This window comes from Hypanus sabinus, chromosome 17 (assembly GCF_030144855.1).
Source record: "Hypanus sabinus isolate sHypSab1 chromosome 17, sHypSab1.hap1, whole genome shotgun sequence".
Taxonomy (NCBI): Eukaryota; Metazoa; Chordata; class Chondrichthyes; order Myliobatiformes; family Dasyatidae; genus Hypanus; species Hypanus sabinus.
In genome coordinates, this window is record NC_082722.1 from 35,459,358 (window position 1) to 35,482,613 (window position 23,256).

The 23,256-nt window shown below is 39.3% G+C and overlaps 1 protein-coding gene across 5 annotated transcripts in view; it reads left to right on the plus strand.

Moving 5' to 3' along the window:
- rpgrip1l (RPGRIP1 like) overlaps positions 1 to 23,256 on the plus strand; it is a 190,493-nt gene that overhangs the window by 19,337 nt on the left and 147,900 nt on the right. For all 5 annotated transcript variants that reach the window (XM_059992825.1, XM_059992827.1, XM_059992826.1 and 2 more), the window contains exons 2-3: positions 9,505 to 9,592; positions 16,776 to 16,920. In XM_059992825.1, coding sequence (XP_059848808.1) covers positions 9,508 to 9,592; positions 16,776 to 16,920 — 230 coding nt within the window. In that variant the 5' untranslated portion in view covers positions 9,505 to 9,507. The remainder of the gene's footprint in view (positions 1 to 9,504; positions 9,593 to 16,775; positions 16,921 to 23,256) is intronic.

The window sequence follows — 23,256 nt, forward strand, 5'->3', positions numbered from 1 at the left end:
ATTTCATCGGTGGAGAGCTACATTCACAAATCTGCAAGTCTGTCATCCACATCTTGGAAGTATTGTATAGTCCAGGGGGATCTCAATGATGCTAAAGTCATGACCAATTGAGACAAATCAGACTGGATAACTGCAAAGGACATCCCTGGCTGTCTGTCACAATCAGGGCTCTTCAGACCCCCTTCTGGAAGCAGCAGAGCTGCTCCCTAAATCACAATGTGGATTCTGTTCATTTAAAGAGACAATGGACGTGATTATCACTACTCGACAACTCTCAAGAAAAACACAAGAAATAGCATCAGCCATTTTTCTTGGCCTTTTTCATTCTTAATAAAATCTTTGACCATCAATCAGAAGAGCTGTTGAACTTCCCTCAAATTTTACTGCTCACAGAAATTCATCTCTAGCCAATGTAAGCTCCAAGAGGGCATGCAAGCCATGATACAAACCAATAGATATACAGCAGAGCCAATTTTAGTGAAGACCGGTGTCAAACAAAGCTGTGACATTGGCTAACACTTTTCTCAGTCTTTCCTACACCTCCCACAGGGTGGACCAAATGTACAAAACAAATAGGAAACTACTCAATTTACAACAACTACACTCCATAACAAAAGCTACCAATTCCCTATTTAAAATCTCTTACACTGCATGATATGCAGTATGTATTGATTTTTTGAAAGTTAAAATATACTGTGTACGTGCTCTAAATACTCCTTTTCTAGCGTTTCTTTTACATTTTTATATGATTGTCATAGAAATTTGTAGTCAGTCACCAGGGTGAAATGTTCAAATAGCAGAGGTTGTACGTGGGACTTCATTTCTGAAGTTTGGTTCCATATTAGTCAATTAGACTGAATTTCAGAAGTGAATTACAATGTCCAGCTGCTACCTTACAGTACACTTATATAAGCATTAAGGGTAAATTTATATTCCATTGACTCTCCACTACTATTCACATTCATCAAACTCACAGTCTTTCTTTTATTGGTAATGATCATCTATAAATCTTGAATAATTGTTGCCACATTCTTCAGCTGGAAAGGACAAGGGCAAATGAGCTAAGTTGGATACAAGTTGATCTGATATACACATGCAGAATTTAAAGAAAGATAAAATATATTTTATTCAATTCAACATATTTCAAAAATAATATCTTCAAAGGTTGTGCTTTAGATAAAATCAATTTAAATTCCAACAGGAAACCATGACCCATTTACATAAAGGACACACAATGACCAAGTTGTTAACCTAGAAGGCTTTCCCATGATCAATGCCTGAAATCTGATTGTAGCCAAGTTCCTAACCATTTGAGGTTATTTGAAGTTTCCAAACCATTTGAAGTTACTTGAGGTTCTCATGCTTTACTACTAGTAGATCACTTACAGTACCTGCTGAAAACTTTGCAACTACAGCATGTTAATAAATCTAATAGTAAATTCACTGGGAACCAAAGACTACTTTCAAGGTCCAGGGTTAGACTGAGAAGTCAACAACCAACAGGCATTATAATTTAGCAGACTTTTCAGAATTTACTTATCAGATAAAATTTTGTTAGTGTCGCTATGTTGGAATGATAATTATCATTAGTCACCATGATAACGTTGCCAAGAATCTGCTAAAAGAAGAACTAACTGTACAACTCTCACATAATTGTTAATAGCTTAAATGTTTACCAATCAAGATAATTTAGTCAAGGGAAATAACATTAGAAAGTTCTGTAGGGAGTTTTATTGGACTATATTTTTTGAATCTGCAGATCAAATGTACTGTACTCTGGTTGCCAGATTTAGCCATACAGTTTTACTGCTTACAGCTTGTATTGAAGTAGGTCATGCAATCTAAACACTTTTAGTTGAAGGATTGTAGAGTGCCCTACAGTTTACTGGTTATATATTCAAAATGGCTGGTGGATTTTCTTTCCATAAATCAGTTTGATAACTATTTTGGGGATTTAAATTACAAATGTGTATTTGACATTGGTGCACAAAAGCTAAATCCACTTTCAACTTTATGATACTTATATTTACCTTGAACTAAAATGCAGTTCATGTGAATGCAACATTAAAGACAATTTATGTTCATTGTGCTACATAATTGTACAAATAGCTAATTCATAAATCTAACTTGAACAGCAAATCAGTGAGAAAATGATTACTTCAGATTTGATTGAATATGCATAAACTAATTAAATACTTGTTCTGGTAATTTGTGGAAGTTCTTTAAATTGTAATTAGATAAAACTCTATTTCAAATGTTAAATTAACCAATACATCAAAAATTGAAAATTTATATTTTTCCTTGTGAGCAGTCAATTTCTTCCAGGGATTACACTGGAATTCATTTTTTCTGTTTAATTCAAACCAAAATAATTTAAACTGTATTCATAATCTCTTATCAATTTTTTTACCAACTAAAACCTCAATACAATCTCCTTTAAGACTTCTCACCTACAGAAACAAATTTAAAAGTAATTTCCAAAGTATGCATATGTTCCCATATTCTACTTTGAGATTCATTTATTTGCAGGCATTTACCAAAAAAAAGAAATACAATAAAATGTTACATAAACTAAGACTGACAAGTAACCAATCTACAAAAGATGACAAACTCAGCAAACAAAAATAATACTGAGAACATAAATTATAAAGAGCTTGTGAAAATGAGTGTAGGCTGTAAAATCAGTTTGAAGTAGTGGTCCATTAAGTTATCCACATCAATTCAGGAGCTGGATAGTTGTAGAAAACCGAAGATTTCTGTACCTTATGACTGATGGTAGTAGCATGAAAAAAGCACAGTCTGGATGGTGGGTTTCTTTGATGGTTGATGCTGCCTTCTTGTGGCAGTGCTCTATGTAAATATACTCAATTGTGGGGTGGGGTTTTGCCTGTAATGGACAGGGCTGTATCCACCACTTTCTGTACTCTTTTCCATTTCTAAGCATTAGTGTTTTCATACCAAATCCTGATACAACCAGTAAGCATACACTATTAAAGTTTGTCTAAGTTTTTTGTGATATGTTGCATCTACACAAGCCTCTAAGGAAGTAGAGGCACCTTTGTGCCTTCTTTGTGATGTCACTCATGTGTTCTTCCAGAATAGATTCTCTGATATATCAACACCAATAATTAGGGTATTTATTGCTCACACTGATACTGTAGTCTGTACACCCAGTTTTTTGATGGCAGCTGATTCAAGCCTCTCAGTGCTATTTTCTTACCTCTATTTGAAGCAGGGCCTCTTTCAAGGATTTATCAAAACCCAAATCTTTACCCAACTCTAGACATCTTTACTCCCCTTTCAATGCTTGCAGCTTTCATTATTTATTCCTGTCACTTTGGGTGTCATGGTGTGTTTATCTACATTAAAACAAGTAAATAAAAGTGACTGTTTTCTTGACCATGCACTCATTCTATAGCAGGGATCTTTAGACATGATCTATTAACATGCAAGATGAGTTTCTTTGGTTAAAAAGTGGCACCTGTCTTTACTAAATATAATTTAGCATAAGCTTTAAAACAAAACTCTAAATTGCAATGCAGTTATCAGCCTCCCAAATATCCAAAAATCCTTCTGTAAGCTAGAATTGTGATGTATCCATTCAGGGTATTCAGTCCATTGTGACTCTGCAGGTGTTCTGAATAAGCTGTTCATCCTTAGTGCCGTTCTTTTCTCATCGTTCCACACATTTATTCTCTTCAAGTGTATGTTCAATTTCTATTTGAAAGTTACCTTTAAATGGATATTCACCATCCTCTGTCACACAATGTGTGGCCTCCAAACCAAACTAAAACAATTGCCGCTGCCTGCAACCCTACAAATTTGTTAAACTTGCATGACGTACCCTTACTCCTGTAGTGATTGCTCCCAAAGTCAAATCCTTTATTCAATCCTTTATTAGCAATGAGCAAACATACTGTCTTGACATAATGAAACTTAAACGTACCCAGGTGTAAACTCAGCATAATTGAGCGTTATTGAATGGTCAGCAAAAGAGACACCACTTTCGGTCCCGAGCTACTACAAACTGTAAAGAGCAAAGCATGGAGACGCAACTCCCTTCACTTTTACCACACCCCTTATGTGACTAGTTACCATAATAAATATAATAAACGTGCAACACAGAATACAATGCAAATAGAGAACAGATGCATGGCTCCTACACAGTTAATTCCAGAAAGTAACACCTAACTAAGTGCAAGATAATTTTTTCATTTCCCCTCTGTTCTTATAAAGCGCAGAAGAGACTATCTGGTCAATGCTGATTGTTAGAGAGGCAATTCCATCTGTTCTATTCCCCTCTTTCTCCAAAGTCCTAGGGGTTTTACTTCCCTCAGGTTACTTAGTGGCACAGCAGTTAATGACACTTCCACTCAGCTTCAGGATCTCAATTCAATCCTGATTATGGGTACTGTCTGAATGGATCTTACATATTCTTACTATGGCATCAAAGGTTTCTGCTGGGTGTTCCAGTTCCCCACCCTCACATCAGAAAGACATGCTGCTAGTTTAATTGGCCACGGTAGATTCCCCTTTCATGTAGGCAACTGGTAGTGGAACTGCAGGGGAGTTGATGGGCATGTGAGAAAATGTGGGGCAGGAGTACAGGGAAAAAATGGAGGGGGAAATAGGGCTGAAGGATTTATTTTGAAGGAGCTGGTATGACTCAATGGGCAGATTAACCTGCTTCTGTATTGTAAAAAAAATAAGTACTTACGGTATATGGTAAAACAATCTTAGGCTACAATCCACTGATTGGTAATCCTGCTGGTTTAGTATCTGGCTCACTGTGTAATGTTTACCATGTTCCCTTTCCACTTACCTGGGCCCATTTCCCATCCCCCCCCCCCCTCTTTCAGGTGTATTCTTGGTTTCTGCACTCGCCTTCAGTTCCTGGTTTCCATGTTTCATTTCCACTCACCAACTCAATTTCCACACTTCCCTTTCTACACGCCTGGGCCGCACACTTGCCTTTCTATACACCTGGGTTCCAGCTCCCATGTGCCCTCTCTGTTCACCTGATTCCCAGTTCTCACATTCCTTTTCCATTCACCAGGATCCTAGCTCCTCACACTCCCCATTTACCAGAGTCATACTTTCTGCACACCCTTCAACACACTGGAGCTTTGATTTCCGCGCTCCCTTTAACGTAAAGAAGCCTCATTTCTATACTCCCTTATCACTCACTGGGGCTCAATTCTTGCAATCCCTTTCAACTTGCCTAGTTCATTAGGTAATTCATTTTTTATAGTAATGTTTAATGGCAGTCAGCAGACCAATGTAAGATGCATTACCACCACCTGCTGAGCATCATTCAAGCGCACCAAATACTTTTCTTCCAAAAAGTCTTCCATCACCACCCTTTCAGATTTGTGTCACTACAATCCAATGTTCCCTCTGAGGTGTGCGTGTGTACGCGCGTTTGCATGTTTTACTACCAGCACACAAAGGAATTTAAACTGCGCACCCTCTACCTTGCTTGCATGCTAAGTATATTTCATGATTGTATATAATTGTATTTTCTTATCTGGTTTCTGATACAGACAGTGTTGAGAACATGGAGTTTGCAATGAGTTCTCTGCAGATTTTAGAACTGGCTTATTTATGCTGGTGTTGTCGCTGGGCAAAAGTTAAAAGTTGCACAGCACAAGATTTTGATCATTACAAATTAGAGGGAACATTGCTACAACCCCACATAGTACTATGAGCATGAAACTCCCTTGATCATTAGCTAATAAACTTCTAGCATTGCATTATGAAAAAAAGAGAAAAGTTTAAGGATCTTTCTTTGAAGTTGAATATTATTAAAAGAGTTAAGTCTTTTATCTCTAGATGTTTTTTCTTCAACTTTTAATATAATTTTATATTTTTCTGTCCTACTTTTAGTTTGTGCTGTACAATTTACCACATCTGCCATGAAAACAATAAATATTAATTTATGAGCAATCAAAGAATCCTTTGTTCTAACATCATGTACTTTATAGACTTTAATATATCTGTATTCTGGATATTAATAGGTCCAATTGACACGTTCTTCTGTACTTTCTTTAGAGCCTCTGCATATGATATATCCATTTCTATCCAAACAATTTTCCTATATACAAGACACCCTGCATAAACAGAGCTTTGTTTCCCCTCCACAACTGCTACAATTTGGCCTAATGCCTTCTCCACAATTACCATAATCAGATTCTCTAGCACATCTACAACTCGAGTTTTTACCCCTACACAGAGCTGCCAGATGACCAAACATCTGGCACTGAAAATATCTCAGAGGGGCCAGTACATAGACTCAAAGCATGTAACTCATATAACCTAAATGACTCCTATCTGGCAACCTTTCTCCATCAAATTTAAGCAACACCAATAAGCTACCTGTTCTTAATCCACCACAAAAGTCTTAAGCATTTAGTCCACAACTTATCACTGACCAAATTATTTTTAACTTAGTAGTCCATGGATACATCCAGAGGCACTCCAATGGTTACCTTCCTCCCTCCCACAGCTTTAACTCTATATCTTTCTCACATTACTTACAATCTTTACAAAACACAAAGAATGTCCTCATCTCTTAATATCTCAATATCTCCTAATGCTTTTTTTTCAAATGCTCAGTTAATCTAAGTGGTTTGATCTTAGAAACAGGTCTACATTCAGCAATACCTTAAACTCTTCCCTTCTTTAATTTAAATCCTGCCTACTGCCTTTATCATTGGATGATAAGCCACAAACCTCAATTCACCAATTATTTTTCTGTTTCCCAGAAACCCACAATTTGTCTTTCTCCATGCAAGTCACATCACCCAATACCATCTCCTGTCTTCTTCATCACTTCCTGACATCTCTGTCCTCCTTCATGCCTGAGAGCAACTCCCAACAGCAGATTCAGTCATTTACTCCAACTTCAAACTGAGCTCTACAATTTGTGATTTTGCTGTGTAACATCTTAAATGGGTGACAGGGTAGAGATACATCTCTACCAAAGAAGGTGTAAGGTGCTCCTTCGCTAGCCAGCAGGTCACCCTTGGACAAGGTGTAGCACCAATTTAGCCCCCCAATTTGGATCATGTTAAGCCATAGGAACTGGTGGTGGATGGTCATCTCAGCAGCTGGTGCATATCATGTCCTGGTTATGCATCCACTGATGCCAAGCAGACTACCTCTGAAGAGCACTGACAATGGCTTGGCTCACCCATCTTATAAAGACACTGCCAAAAGAGGCAATGGCAAACTGCTTTTGTAGAAAAATTTACCAAAATCAATCATGGTCATGATCACACACGCTCACACACACACACGCGCGCACACACACACACACACACACACACACACACACACACACACACACACACACACACACACACACACACACACACACACACACACACACCACATAATGATGACGATGATGAACATCTTAAAGGTGAATATAAAGAGTGTCAAGATAGTAATAGAAATGTGTAGAATTGTCACGAAAATCTGCTTGTTTGACAGCACCAAAGTCCCATGTGTTCTGGATTATTGATACTCTGCTGATAGAGTTCTTATTTTGAAGTATTTTATTTAAAAATGTCTCTTGCATCTACATAAACACCATGGTCTGAGGAGCCTGTATTTGAACTGTACTGCTCTATCTCCTTTGTAACATTTGTCCAAAACTTAATCCTTAAATCTATAATCGCTTATCTTTGAACGATAGGCAATAGAAATGACAGATGACAAGTAACAATAAATTGGCATGAACAATACTCAGTTTATTTGCAAACATTATGTTAAAACTAGAGCAGCACATTGGCTCAGCACAGCTGAGGTTGATCCTGATCTCCCATCCTGTCTACAGAGTGCCTGCATGCTCTTTCTATTCTGCTTGTGATTTTCCCCAGTTGTTCCATTTTCCTACAACATCCCAAAGATATGCAGTTCTTAGATTGCTTTCCCTAGTGTAGGAAAATTGGGTAGAGCTGATGTTCTTGTAAGAGAGAACAGGTTCCAAACAATAAGTGGGAAATGGGATTGTTTTTTGTCTCCATCTTCTGAGGACAGATGTTTCTCACTGTACAAAGTGAAGATCTTAACTACAGTTCCTCCCTGTCCACCTCCAAAAGACACTGTGCATTTTCTGTGCATGCTCCTTAATTTTACATGTGTGGTGGTTTATAAGAATGATCATTCAGAGAAACTTACAGTAGGTTATTTCTATTCCATCTCTTAAAAGATTGAAATTGCATTTAGTGTCTTTGGGAAATCTGAGCTAACTAGTGCTACTGTAGTATTTAGAGTCAAGACCTCCATTCACTAGTATAGCACAACTGTATCCGGGACTTGGTATGGACTTGGAAACAGGTTCAAGCAAGAAATAGGGTTTGAAATTGTTCCTGGTTCTGGGTATCTGGCCCAAGGATCCTGGGTCTGGCATCAAGATGGCTCTGGGAACATATATATGGCCCAAGTACTTCTAGCAGATTTTGCCAAAAGCAGCACCTTTTAAGAATGTGGGGTTGTGCAGGTATTTTCAGCCATATGACTGGGCAGCTAACATAGCAAGTTACCAAACAGGACAGAAATGGAACTTACAGGGTGGCTGGAATAACAAGTGATTTCAGGCCACAGGAGGCCATCCCATGGGCTGGATCCAATGAGAGCTTTGTCGTAAATCAGTTGTGAAAGGCATTAAAATACCTTCCTCATCCTGCATTGTTTTAATTATCTATGACCACTGTGGGCGACTGATCAGCTTTTCAGGTTTGAAAAGACTGACAACTGCTTTTTCAATCTCCTTCTGTTCCAATCCAAGTTAATTATCCTAATTGACTATATTGACATACTTAGCACCAAGAAAATATGTTTGATTGCCACAAAAATTCATTGGCACCATTAATGTAATGCTACTACTTAAAGAGATTTCCTATTAAATTTTCTGGCACAGTTTTAAAAATATTATGAGTGTAACCTACATAGTTAATGTTGAAACCTACTTTTTCATGAAAACAGTATTTGTATTATTGCATGGTTTTAATTATAATTCTCAATTGGTGTGTGAACTCCAACACAGCATATATACATTTTACTTTGCAGAGAGTGCAGCATGAGGTAAAATATCTTGTAAAGAAAGAAACACCTGGGTTGGCAAATACTTAAAAAAAATTGAGTGGAAGCGCTCCACATGTGGAACAGGTGGTAAAGGTTTTAAAGCTGGACTTGGTTATTTCATAACACAGAACAAAGTAATTGTAAGCTTTCCTTTTATAATTTATCTAGGATACAGATGAAAGGTTTTAGAACTCATAACTTTTAAACAAAGTGTATATGTATGTAGATGTGTGTGTGAAGCATTTTCAATGCAATTTGATTACTTACGAACCTCTGTTTCAATACATGAAATCTCTGTAATGAAAAGCCATACAATACGATGAATCATTCTGTTCAAGGATAAAATCCTATGATGTTTGGTACAAGGTGGGGATGAGAAACATTCAAATGTAATTTGTCCTTTTTCATTCACAGACCATGTCAGGCCTAGCTGATGAGACAGCAGGAGACCTCCCTGTGAAGGATGTAGGCATGAGCCTGGCTGGAACTGGTACAGTGCAAGGTTTGGAGCACCTGCTAATCATTACTAGAACATACTTTGATCAATCATTAGTTTTCCCTCGTAATATTGTCCATTTATGGTACCATTGATCCAAGTGGTCAAGGTTTACTGATTAAAGACACAATTAAATATTTGCTGGTACTGATTGTACCCTTCACCTGCCTTATGCAAGTAAAGATATAGTCTTGTTTCATGATTGTGTGTCCCTGTAACATCCTGTTACCTTAAGCAGAAGTAATTTTGATTGCTGTTATAAAACTTACATTTCCTTTCTTCCCTTTTCTGTTAGGGAGATTTTGCATTAAGAAAATACAGTAAGATAATTCTAAAACTAATGTAATACTAGTTTTAGTATTATCTCAAACTAATTCCATATGTGATTCTTGTGTCCTTTGATCCTAATTCATACTAGTCTGCTTTGGAGACCAATAGAGTCAGGATATTGGTATCTGTATTCTGGATAATTCATTTTGAGAATAGTAGCCTTGACCATTCACTACAGGGATATTTTGTTCTGTAGTATTAACTATTTCTCATAAATTATCAGTGGCAGTTAATGCTAATATTGTAATAAACAGTGGCAGATGTAATAATCAGTGGCAGTTAATGCTAATAATGTTATTTCAGCGCTGTTTTCAGCGCTACACACAGCGCTGAAATAACGACACGCAGTCGGTAAGTCGTTTCGAGACTAGTTTATACAAACTTCGAGGCGCTGGCAATTAACCCCTAGCGTCCGCCCTCTCCGGGCGGAAATGACATCAAAAGTGCATTACCAAAGTCTCTCCCCGCACGCTGGCTATTTGTGAGTCGGTTCGCCAGAGCAGAAAGTGGGTTGCCACAATATTATGTGGAGAAACAGATGAAACCTATCAAATAGGTCTCCAGCTGCGAAGGGTGAATCACGTGTAAATGCACTAAAGAGTGTGGGTTTTAAACTCAGTGGAAGTTCATCTTTAGAGGAGGTTCATCATTGTGATATAGTTTAAGCAAAGTTTTTCTTATTATTTTGTATGCACATGCATGCACTTTGTTGCCAGCCAGAATGTGAATTCTGATAAATGTGAGTAGATAGAAACATAGAAAACTTACAGCACAATACAGGCCCTTTGGCCCACAAAGCTGTCCGAACATGTCCCTACCTTAGGACTACATAGGCTTTACTCATAGCCCTCTATTTTTCCAAGCTCCAAGAGTTTCTTAAAAGACTGTATAGATTCCGCCTCTATCACCGCCACTGGCAGCCCATTCCATACACTCACCACTCTGCGTTTAAAAAAAACTTAACCATGACATCTCCTCTGTACCTGCTTCCAAGCACCTTAAAACTATGCCCTCTCATGCTAGCCATTTCAGCCCTGGGGAAAAGCCTCTGACTATCCACACGATCAATGCCTCTCATTATCTTGTACACCTCTATCAGGTTACTTCTCACCCTCCGTCGCTCCAAGGAGCAAAGGCCGAGTTCACTCAACCTATTCTCATAAGGCATGCTCCCCAATCCAAGCAACAACCTTGTAAATCTCCTCTGCACCCTTTCTATGGTTTCCACGTCCTTCCTGTAGTGAGGCAACCAGATCTGAGCACTGTATGCCAAGTGGGATCTGATCAGGGTCCTATATAGCTGCAACATTACCTCTTTGCTCTTAAACTCAATCCCACGATTGATGAAGGCCAATGTACCGTATGCTTTCTTAACTACAGAGTCAACCTGCGTAGCATCTTTGAGTGTCCTATGGACTCGGACCCCAAGGTTCCTCTGAACCTCCACACTGCCAAGGGTCTAACCATTAATGCTATTTTCTGCCATCATATTTCACCAACTAAAATGAACCATCTCACACTTATCTGGGTTGAACTTCATCTGCCACTTCTCAGTCCAGTTTTGCATCCTATCAATGTCCCATTGTAACCTCTGACAGCCCTCCACACTATCCACAGCACACCCAACCTTTGTGTCATCAGCAAATTTACTAACCCATCCCTCCACTTCCTCATCCAGGTCATTTATAAAAATCACAAAGAGTAGGGGGCCCCAGAACAGATCCCTAAGGCACACCACTGGTCACTGGCCTCCATGCAGAATATGACCTGTACAACCACTCTTTGCCTTTTGAGGGCAAGCCAGTTCTGGATCCACAAAGCAATGTCACCTTGGATCCCATGCCTCCTTACTTTCTCAATAAGCCTTGCATGGGGTACCTTATCAAATGCCTTGCTAAAATCTATATACACTACATTGACAGCTCTACATTAATCAATGTGTTTAGTCACAACTCAAAAAATTCAGTCAGGCTCGTGAGGCATGACCTGCCTTTGACAAAGCCATGCTGACTATTCCTAATCATATAATGCCTCTCCAAATGTTCATAAATCCTGCCTCTCAGGATCTTCTCCATCAACTTACCAATCACTGAAGTAAGACTCACTGGCCTATAATTTCCTGCACCATCCCTACTCCTTTTCTTAAATAAGTGAACAGCATCCACAACCCTCCAATCCTCCGGAACCTCTCCCATCCTCATTGATGATGCAAAGATCAATACCAGAGGCTCAGCAATCTCCTCCCTCGCTTCCCACAGTAGCCTAGGGTACATCCCATCCGGTCCCAGTGACTTATCCAAATTGGTGTTTTCCAAAAGCTCCAGCACATCCTCTTCCTTAATATCTACATGTCCAAGCTCTTCAGTCCACTCCAAGTCATCCCTACAATTGCCAAGCTCCTTTTCTGTAGTGGATACTGAAGCAAAGTATTCATTAAGTACCTCCAATATTTCCTCTGGTTCCATACACACATTTCCATTGCCACACTTGACAGTGTGGCAGTCCTATTCTTTCATGTCTTATCCTCTTGCTCTTCACATTCTTGTAGAATGCCTTAAGGTTTTCCTTAATCCTGTCTGCCAAGGTCTTCTCATGGCCCCTTCTGGCTCTCTTAATTTCATTCTTAAACACCTTCTGGCTGGCCTTATAATGTTCTAGATTCCTATCATTACCTAGTTTTTTGAACCTTTCATAAGCTGTTCCTTTCTTCTTGACTAGATTTACAACAGCCTTTGTATACCATGGATTTTGTACCCTACCATCCTTTCCATGTCTCATTGGAACGTACCTACTCGGAACCCCATGCAACTATTCCCTGAACATTTGCCACATTTCTTCTGTACGTTTCCCTGAGAACAGCTGTTTCCAATTTATGCTCCCAAGTTGCTGCCTGATAGTCTCATATTTCCCCTTACTCCAATTAAATGTGTCCCTGATTTGTCTGTTCCCATCCCTCTCCAATGCTATAGTAAAGGAGATAGAATTATGATCACTATCTCCAAAATGCTCTCCCACTGAGAGACCTGACACCTGACCAGATTCATTACCCAATGCCAGATCAAGTACATCCCCTCCTCTTGCAGGCTTATCTATATATTGAGTCAAGAAACCTTCCTGAACACACCTAACAAACTCTATCCCATCTAAACCCCTCACTCTCGGGTGATGCCAATCAATACTTGTGAAATTAAAATCTCCCTCCACAACAACCCTGTTATTATTACCCCCTTCCAGAATCTGTCTCCCTATCTGCTCCTCAAAGTCCCTGTTACTTCCTATTCCTAACTTCCACCCATAGAGACTCTGTAGACATCCCCTCCATGAATTCCTCCTTTTCTGCAGCCATGACACTATCTCTGATCAACAGTGCCATGCCCCCACCTCTTTTGCCTCCCTCCCTGTCCTTTCTGAAACATCTAAAGCCTGGCACTTGAAGTAGCCATTCCTGCCCCTGAACCATCCAAGTCTCTGTACTGACCACAACATCATAGCTCCAAGTGCTGATCCACGCTCTAACTCATCTGCTTTATTCATAATACTCCTCGCATTAAAATAAACGCATCTCAAATCATCGGTCTGAGCATGTCCCTTCTTAATCACGTGCCTATCCTCCCTTTCACAGTGTCTCCAAGCTTTCTCTGTTTGTGAGACAACCTCTCTTTCCTCTGTCACTTCAGTTCAGTTCCCAACCCCCAGCAATTCTAGTTTAAACTCTCCCCAATAGCCTTAGCAAATCTTCCCGCCAGGATATTGGTCCCCCCTTGGATTCAAGTGCAACCTGTGCTTTTTGTACAGGTCACACCTGCCCCAGAAGAGGTCCCAATGACCCAGAAATCTGAATCCCTGCCCCTGCTCCAATCCCTCAACCACACATTTATCCTCCACCTCATTCTATTCCTGTATTCCACTGTCACATGGCACAGGCAGTAATCCCAAGATTACTACCTTTGAGGTCCTGCTTCTCAACTACTTTCCTACCTCCCTGTAGTCTGTTTTCAGGACCTCTTCCCTTTCCTACCTATGTCTCTGGTAACAATGTGCACCAGAACCTCTGGCTGTTCTCCTTCCCACTTCAAGATATCATGGACGCGAAACGTCCCCGGACCCTGGCACCTGGGAGGCAAACTACCATCCGCATTTCTTTCCTGCATCCACAGAAACGCCGGTCTGACCCCCTAACTATAGAGTCCCCTATCACTGCTGCCATTCTCTTCTTTTCTACCCTTCTGAGCCACAGGGCCAGACTTTGTGCCAGAGGCGCGACCACTGTTGCCTCCCCCAGGTAGGCTGTTCCCTCTCCCAACAGAACTCAAGCAGGAATACTTATTGTTAAGGGGGACAGCCACTGGGGAATAAGGGAAATAAAAATATGAATATAGTACTTTATTAAGTTTGACACAGAAGGATAACATTTTATTAAATCATTACAAAGTATTCAATCATCTGTGGTTAATTCAGATTATTAGAATAAGAATCAGGTTTATTATCAACATAAGATGCTGGAAATACTCAGCTTTATCATGAAATTTGTAATTTTGTGGTAACAGTTCAGTGCAATACATAAAAAGCACTTTAAGGTACAATAATAAATATACTAAATATATAAATAACAAGTGCTAAATAGCTAAATAGTAGTGTTCATCAACTATTCAGAAATGTGATGGTGAAGGGGAAGAAGCTGTTCCTAAAGCATCAGGTGTATGTCTTCAGAATCCTGTTCCTCCTCCCTAATGTTAGCAATGAGAAGAGGGCATCTCCTGGATGGGGAGGATCCTTAATGTTGGATGTCATTTTCTGCATTTTGAAGAAAATACATTGTTAACATGTTAAAATGTTGAGTCTTTTGAAATGAAAATCTCAATGCATCCCAGCATTAGAGAGAATAAAGGATTTTGGGTTCTTGCTCTCCAGAATATAGTCTGCTATGAAGCAAGGTTAGACAATTCAACAAGGCTATATAATGCAGATATAAAAAGACATAAAGGAATCAGAGGTAGATTGGTGGGCATAGGCATTGGAATGAAAAATCCACAAATCTGGGCAATTATGTAGAACCGTAGTAACTTGGAGGAAAGTAAACCCAAGTTGAACAGAGTGTAATAGTTTAGTCAAGGTTATTTTGCAGTTATGCCTGGGAAGCCAATTGGTATGTAATATGATTAGTGTTCAAATGAATAGTCATAGAAATGAGTAAAAGTTAAGTGAGAGGAGAACTAAGAGCAGTAAATGGTGTACAACAGTGACTATTCCAGAACCAGTGCAATTAGATACAGGGAAAAATACTCACTGCTTGTGTAAGCTCAGAGGGCACCATGTATGAAAACACAAGAATCATTTGTAAGAGAGAAGCAAGATGCAAACACCTACTTGCCACCAGAGATATATGAAATTTTATTTTGTTACATTTTAGCAATAGTCCCATCTAAAAGCAAGAGCCAATTAAAAATAGGGTTGCCAGCAGTCTCAGACTTCAGATTTCTGGATTCCAAAATAAAAACATTTGGTCAAGAAAGTGAAAGGACAGAGGTACAGAGGGATCAAGACGTACAAACAAGCTGGATGAACTCAGCAGGTCGGGCAGCATCCGTTGAAATGAGCAGTCAACGGATACTGCCCGACCTGCTGAGTTCATCCAGCTTGTTTGTACATCTTGATTTGACCACAGCATCTGCAGTATACTTTGTGTATACAAAGGGATGTTGGGGTCAAGATCCATAGTTCACCGAAAGTAGCTGTGCAAGTGGATACAGTAGTAAAGAAGGCATTTTTGCTATTTTCATTGGTAGGGGTGTTGAGTGTAAGTATAGCATTAGCTGTATAAAACTTCAGTCAGATCACACACATGGAGCATTGTGTGCCATACTGGTCACCCATTATAGGAAGCATGTGGAGACTCCAGAAGAGCATTACCAAGATGCTGCCTGGATTAGAAGTTATGAGCTATAAGGAAAGATTGGATGAACTTGGAAGCTGAGGGGAGATGTGATAGAGGATTTTAAAATTTAAGATGCAAAGATCTTAGACTGTTGATATCTTTTATCTATAGTTTCTATGTCAAACACCAGAGGACGTGCTGTTGAGATTAGGAGATAAGTTAAAAGGTGTCATTAGGAGTAAGTTTAAGGAAAAGATAGGATTTTGTTAGTAATATGGTTGGTGGAAGATGAAAGTGCCCTATACCAAATGACTTTACCTCTACCTGTACTAAAAAGGCTACTGCTATTTACCTGGATTCTTCCCAAATCTCCTTTTCCTTTTAACAGAAAGCCTCATGAACAGTAACCCCACATATTTCCTAATAATACTCCCAGATATGACAGTATTTTGATCACTAAAGTGTTGTGTCACCAGCTTGACTTATGTTCTTGACTTATAGTTCTTAATCTCATTTTCAAAATTAAATCATACAAGATGTAATGAGTTTTACATGCAACTTACAGTGAGTTAATTTGGAAGATTTATGAAACCAGCTTGGAATGCACTGCTAATAACGACCTTACTTTCTAGTATATCATTGGATGGCAATTAACATTTTGTGCATCTTTCTTCTAATAAATAATATTCAAATTGTCCATCAGGACATTTTGTTGCACATTCCCATGGTGCTTAATTGTCCGCACAGTAAACAACTACAGTTATTTGTCAGCTGTGATTATTTATTATGTGTTATTTTAATTATCACAGAAATCATTGCCTGCTACCAACAAATACATACTCTCATAGGAGTATTTCAGTTAGAAAGTAGGGTAGTTTATTTTGAAATATTTAAAGTGAGCCATTTTATTAAATTATCTACCTATTGTACACGATGTAATAACCCTGTTTTTATGATATGTGGTTCAATCTATCCTCGACACAGATTTATTTGGTACACAGAACACTAGAGCTCGCCAAGCAGTGTCTCGTATCTCTCGCGAGGAGCTGGAGGATCGCTTTCTTCGGTTCCATGATGAAAACCTTTTACTGAAACAACATGCACGAAAACAAGAAGATAAAATTAAAAGGTTAGCATTCCTATTACATTAATCTGTTAATAATTAAAAAGCTGTTTTATGTACCATTTGATATTTAACAAATATTATGGAAATATTTGCATGCTTATGATTTCCATTGTATTATATACTACATCCTTTCATGTGAAGATTTTCATTATATAATCCTTTTTTTGAACTTTCCTATGTTTCAGTTTTGTGAAAGCTGGTAATTGTCTTTCCCTAATAACCAGCTTAAAATGGCATACTATCATTTATTTAGGTATGGTGAGTTGAGGGTTGATTGCTAACCAGTGCCTTACCCAAGTTACTAGAATTCATATAAGAGTATTGAGCATGTCGTGTTAGGGTAGTATTGCTTATGCTGCTGGATCAGTAATCCAGAGACCTAGACTAATAATTTAGAGACGCAAGTTTAAATACTATTTTGGTAATAACAGTTTAAAGTCTATAGATTGCCTCAATGTGAAATTAAAAGCTTGTGACTATGAAACTGTGGCTGTAGTTCAGTGATGCCCTACAGCAATAAAAATAAGCCATTCTTTTCTGATAAGGCTTTCTTGTATCATTTCAAAGCCACTGGAGTTTTGTTAGCTCTTAACAGTCTTAGGAATTGCCACTTAATTGTCTAAAATTGCAATAGTGATTAAAACTGGAGAAACTACCAAGCATCATCTTAGGTAGTGGTTACAATAAATCCATTACAACTCTGCAAAACTCTACCTAAACTGGGATAGCAATCTTACAGACATGGCAGCAACACTCTTGACTTACTCTTAGCACCGTTCATCAGCCACAATCACAGATTCTTCCATCATCATTCATTCAGGAGGATTATACCCTCAGCAGAGGCTCTGTTGAGGAAGTGCATGAGTACACATTTGGGAGCAGATGCCACTGTTTCCTCTCCATTGTTTCTGAGTCAATACATTCTCAGGGCTTCAGGTAAAATCAGGGCAGGCAAATCGACAGATTGCCATCTAATACCCTACCATAGGAATTACTAGCTCACAAATATGCATAAAATACGGTGTATTAAGTCTTATGGTCTTATATGAGGATTAGGGGTAATAAATCAACCATGTTAGAATGGCAAATGGCTGAATTCTGCTCCTATGTCTTATTGTATTAAACAATTTGGGAAGGTATATTATCTATCAGTGCCTGATACGAAGTTTTGCTGCAATTATGGAAAGCTTTTTTGAGACCATACTTGGAGTAATATTGGCAGAGGAATTCATCCAATGTACACTGCTGTGCTCTTCTGATTGACTGTAAATAAACAAAATCAGTACAGACACCTAGTGCGGATAATGGACTACTTTCATTCAATGCTTTTAATGATTGTATCTTCATTTTAATTGTAACATTCAAGATGATTGTCGATACCTTCAAGTGCTCCGTAGTCCCTAACTTGTTGAATTAGTGAAATCGCTTCATTTTCACTCGCAGCTGTTTCTAGCATCTCCAAGCCTGAATGCAGTGAACAAAGTGGTTTTGAATTGTCTTACTGCTTATTTCTCACCAACTATCAGTGACAAAGATCACTGCTTTTTGTGCACAAACACATGTAACTGACTCTATTTAAAAACTTCCCACTCCAGCATAGTATAGTGTGCAACAGCCACACAAAAGGATGTGACTGATGCTAGTTAGAAACTGTTCAGCAACAATCTTCTGTCCCAATTAAGCTGCATAGTGTCCCAAATAAATGAAAGGAATCCCAGATATTTTCTTGATTAGACTTTGTTCTTTAAGAGTTGTCTCAAATAAGCAACTTCCCCGTTTAACTGATGGCCCAATTAACCAGATTCCACTTTACTTGGAGTTCGTCCAATGTAGGTTCGTAAGATAAAGAGATTGTTTTATGAGAACTTCTCACTGGAGTTTAAAAGAAATACGTGATTTCACTGAGAGTGAAAATTCAGTCAGGACTTGACATTATTGATGCTGAGATATTACTCAAACTATAACTCCAAACAAAGGGTTTGGGATTCAGGATGGAGATCAAGATGTCCTTATTCATAGGATTGGAAGTTTCTACTCTACAGATGATACATTGTTGAAAATATTTATGGATCTTAAAACACAGTGAATCAATACAGAAACCATATTGGGAAATTAAATTAAGGAATAGAATGGGTCATATTGTTTTTATGGCAGAGTGGACTAGAGGCATGTTATTTCTGCTCTCAGCTAATGAATCATGTTGAACACCACTTGGAAGAAGCAGCAAGATTAATAAGGGCACGAAAAGTATACGTGGGACACCACAGCAGCATAGTGGTTACAGTTCAATGCATTGGAGCTTGCAGTTCAATTCCAGCATTGCCTATAAGAAGTTTGTACATCCTTCCCATGAGCATATGGGTTTCTTTCAGGTGTTTCAGTTTCCTCCCACTATCCAAAGATGTACCGACTAGTAGGTTAGTTGATAAATCGTCCTGTGATTAGGCTAGGGTTAAAAAGGTGTGTTGCAGGGTGGTACGGCTTGAAGGGCCTGTTCCACACTGTTTCTCTAAATAAGTAAATAAAAATTTCTGGATGTGGACTTCAATACCCAGTAGTACATCATGTTAAACCGTGTTTTTAAGTTGTGGTGGTAATAGCTGCAAGACTGAGACTGTAGCAGGTAAAGGAAGAACAAGAGTGTGGGGTAAAATACCTTCGTGACTGCATTGTCACCAACCTCCAATTGCACAGTCCTGTGGTTGTAATTTCATTTCTTCATCTTAAAAGCATTCTTGATTATAATGCAGCTCTGCCACTCTCCAGGTTCAAATAGATATGAAACAGATAATATCACTTAAATGCAGGGATCAATAAGGCACAATGGGCCAGCAGCAGAATTTTATTTCACCAAAATCTGTTACCTCATAGTATGATGTAAAACCCATATAACTTACATTACTACCTTAAAAGTCAACTTGATTTAATGAAAAGTACATTTGAGCATAGCAGGAGCATCACCAGATGCACATAGAAGTGAAATAGCAATTATCATCAACTGGATCATGAAAAGCCCTCTCCATCATAAGACCAGAATGAGAATGTTCTCTGATTATTGTCCAGTGCTGTATTCCACTGGAATACTTTTGAAATTGAAGTCATCCATATTCAAGAAGACATTAAACATCAGATGTGAGCTGATAAATTGCAAGTTATATTTGCATCACACCTGTGGCCCAGAAAGTTAAGTCATTTTGCATTCAGGGTGAAGTAGACAACTGGATCCAACATTGGCTTAGAAGCCAGAGAGTGGTAGTAACGGTTAGCTCTCTGACTGGAGGCCTGTGACTAGTGTTGTATTGCCACAGAGATGGGTGTTGGGTCCAGTTTACGTCATTTATATTAATGATTTAGATGGTAATGTGCTGAAATAGATGAATAAAGGGTTCCAAACTGGCAAATTTAATTCAAACAAGTGTGAGGTATTACACTTTGGGAGGACAAACCAGGGTAATAATTACATGATAGGTCTCTGAGCATTGTAGTAGAACAAAGGAATATGAGAATTCAGATCCATAATTCCTTGGAAGTGGCATCACATGGCCAAGTGGTTAAGGCTTTAGGCTAGCAATCTGTTGGTCGTTACTTCAAGCCTCAGCCGAGGCAGCATGTGTGTCCTTGTGCAAGGCACTTAACCACACACTGCTCCTGCACATTTACAGCCCAGTGGCAGCGGTTGGTGCAGTATGGACAAGACAAGATGCTGCCTAACCCATTGAGTTTGTCCAATAACACGTTCACAGGCAGATAGAGAGCTTTTAACACATTAGCCTTCATTAATCCAGGCATTGAGTATAGGAGTTAGGATGTTATGTGGAAGTTGTATAAGCATTGGTCCAGTTGAATTTGGAGAATTGTGTACAGTTCTGATCACCAACCTACAGGAAGTTTATATCAATAAGCTTGAAACCGTGGAGATAATATTTACAAGGATGTTGCCAGGACTAGAGGACCTGAGTAATAGGGAAAGGTTGAATAGGTAAGGACTTTATTTTCTGAAGCTCAGGAGGGGAGACCATATAGAGGTATACAAAATTATAACAGGTATAAATGGGGTGAATGCATGCAGTCTGTTTCCCCTCAAAGAGAAGTTGAGGCTAGAACTAGATATAAGATGAAAAGTGAAATATTTAAGGGGAATCTGAGAGGGTGGTGCGATTGTGGAACAAGCTACCAGCCGAAGCACTGGTGGCAGTGAAGAGCAAACCAGATTATGTGGTTAACACCTCAGCCATCACTTTAAATATTCACTTCAGCATTGTATTCCTCCCAAATGGCAACCTGTACCAATCACTGATTAGCCACACCCAAACTCCTTCACTTTGAAGAACACTGCAACCTTGTGGATAGGGGAGATACTGTCATTCTATCTTAATCACTGTGCCAAACACTGGCTGTCCTGATTTGACACCGCCATTCAAGAAAACACCTCCCACTACCTTCTCAAGAATAGCTAACTTTGTCGATGATGATGTCGACTCAGGCCTGAGAGGCCAGCGTCGGGCATCCTCATGCCTTACAAGGTGCGGAACGGAAGACTGTGTGGCACGCCACTCCTCACACAGACATTTTGTAGTATTTTTCTTTATTTTACAAGGTTGACTTTGTCAATGACACCCAAATCTCATGAATATATAATTCAAAAATGACAGCCAGGTTTAATGAAATAAAATATATTTGTGCCTGGAATTTACTTCTGTTTGCAGGAAACACAAAGAAACAAATGATTTGGAGTAAGCATTAGCATCTAAGGTAAAAGATATAGTCATAGAGTCATAGGAAAGTACAACACAGAAAGAGGGCCATCAGCCATACTAGTCTGTGCCAAACCATGTAAGTTGGCTGCTCCTATCGACCTCCATAGCCCTCCATACCCATACTACCCATGTACCTAACCAAACTTCTCTTAAACTTTGAAATTGAGCTTGCATACACCACTTGCCCTTGGAACTTGTTCCACACTCTAACAACCCTCTGAGTGAAGAAATTTCCCCTTAAACTTTTCACCTTTCACCCTTGACCCATGATCTCCAGTTGCTGTCCCACCCTCAGACGAAAAGGTCTGCTTGCATTTACTCTTGTTTACACCTCTCATAATTTTGTATACCTCTATCAAATCTCCTCTCAATCTTCCATGTTCCAAGGAATAAAGTCCTAACCTATTCAATCTTTCCTCATAACTCAGATTCTCCAGACCCTGCAACATCCTTGTAAATTTTCTCTGTACTCTTTCAACCTTACTAACATCTTTTCTGTAGGTAGGTGACCAAAACTGCACACAATACTCCAAATTAGGCACACCAATGGTTTATACAAGTTCAACATAGCATCCCATGTCCTATACTCAAGTGCAAACACGAGGAAATCTGCAGATGCTGGAAATTCAAACAACACACACAAAATGCTGGTGGAACACAGCAGGCCAGGCAACATCTATAAGGAGAAGCACTGTCGACATTTCGGGCCGAGACCCTTCGTCAGGACTAACTAAAAGGAAAGAAACTAAGAGATTTGAAAGTAGTGGGGGGAGGGGGAAATGAGAAATGATAGGAGAAACCGGTGGGGGTGGGATGAAGCTAAGAGCTGGAAAGGTGATTGACGAAAGTGATACAGAGCTGAAGAAGGGAAAGGATCATGGGACGGGAGGCCTCGGGAGAAAGAAAGGGCGGGTAGCACCAGAGGGAGATGGAGAACAGGCAGAGTGAGAGAAAAAAATCAAACAACTAAATATGTCAGGGATGGGATAAGAAGGGGAGGAGGGGCATTAACGGAAATTAGAGAAGTCAATGTTTCTCTTTTACTTCTGTTAATGCCCCTCCCCCCCTTCTTACTCCATCCCTGACATACTTAGTTGTTTTTTTTCTCTCTCTCTCTGTCCATCACTGTACCTGTTCTCCATCTCCCTCTGGTGCTCCCCACCTTTCTTTCTCTCGAGGCCTCCAGTCCCATGATCCTTTCCTTTCCCCAGCTCTGTATCACTTTTGCCAATCACCTTTCCAGCTCTTAGCTTCATCCCACCCCCACCAGTTTCTCCTATCATTTCTCATTTCCCCCTCCCCCCACTACTTTCAAATCTCTTAGTATCTTTCCTTTCAGTTAGTCCTGACGAAGGGTCTCGGCCCGAAATGTCGACAGTGCTTCTTATAGATGCTGCCTGGCCTGCTGTGTTCCACCAGCATTTTGCCTATACTCAAGTACTTTGATTTACGAAGACCAAAGTGCCAAAAACTTTCTTTATGACCCTATCTACTTGTGATGCCATTTTCAATGAATTATAAATCTATATTTCCAGATTCCTTTGTTCCACTGCACTCCTCAATGCCCTACTATTCCCTGTGT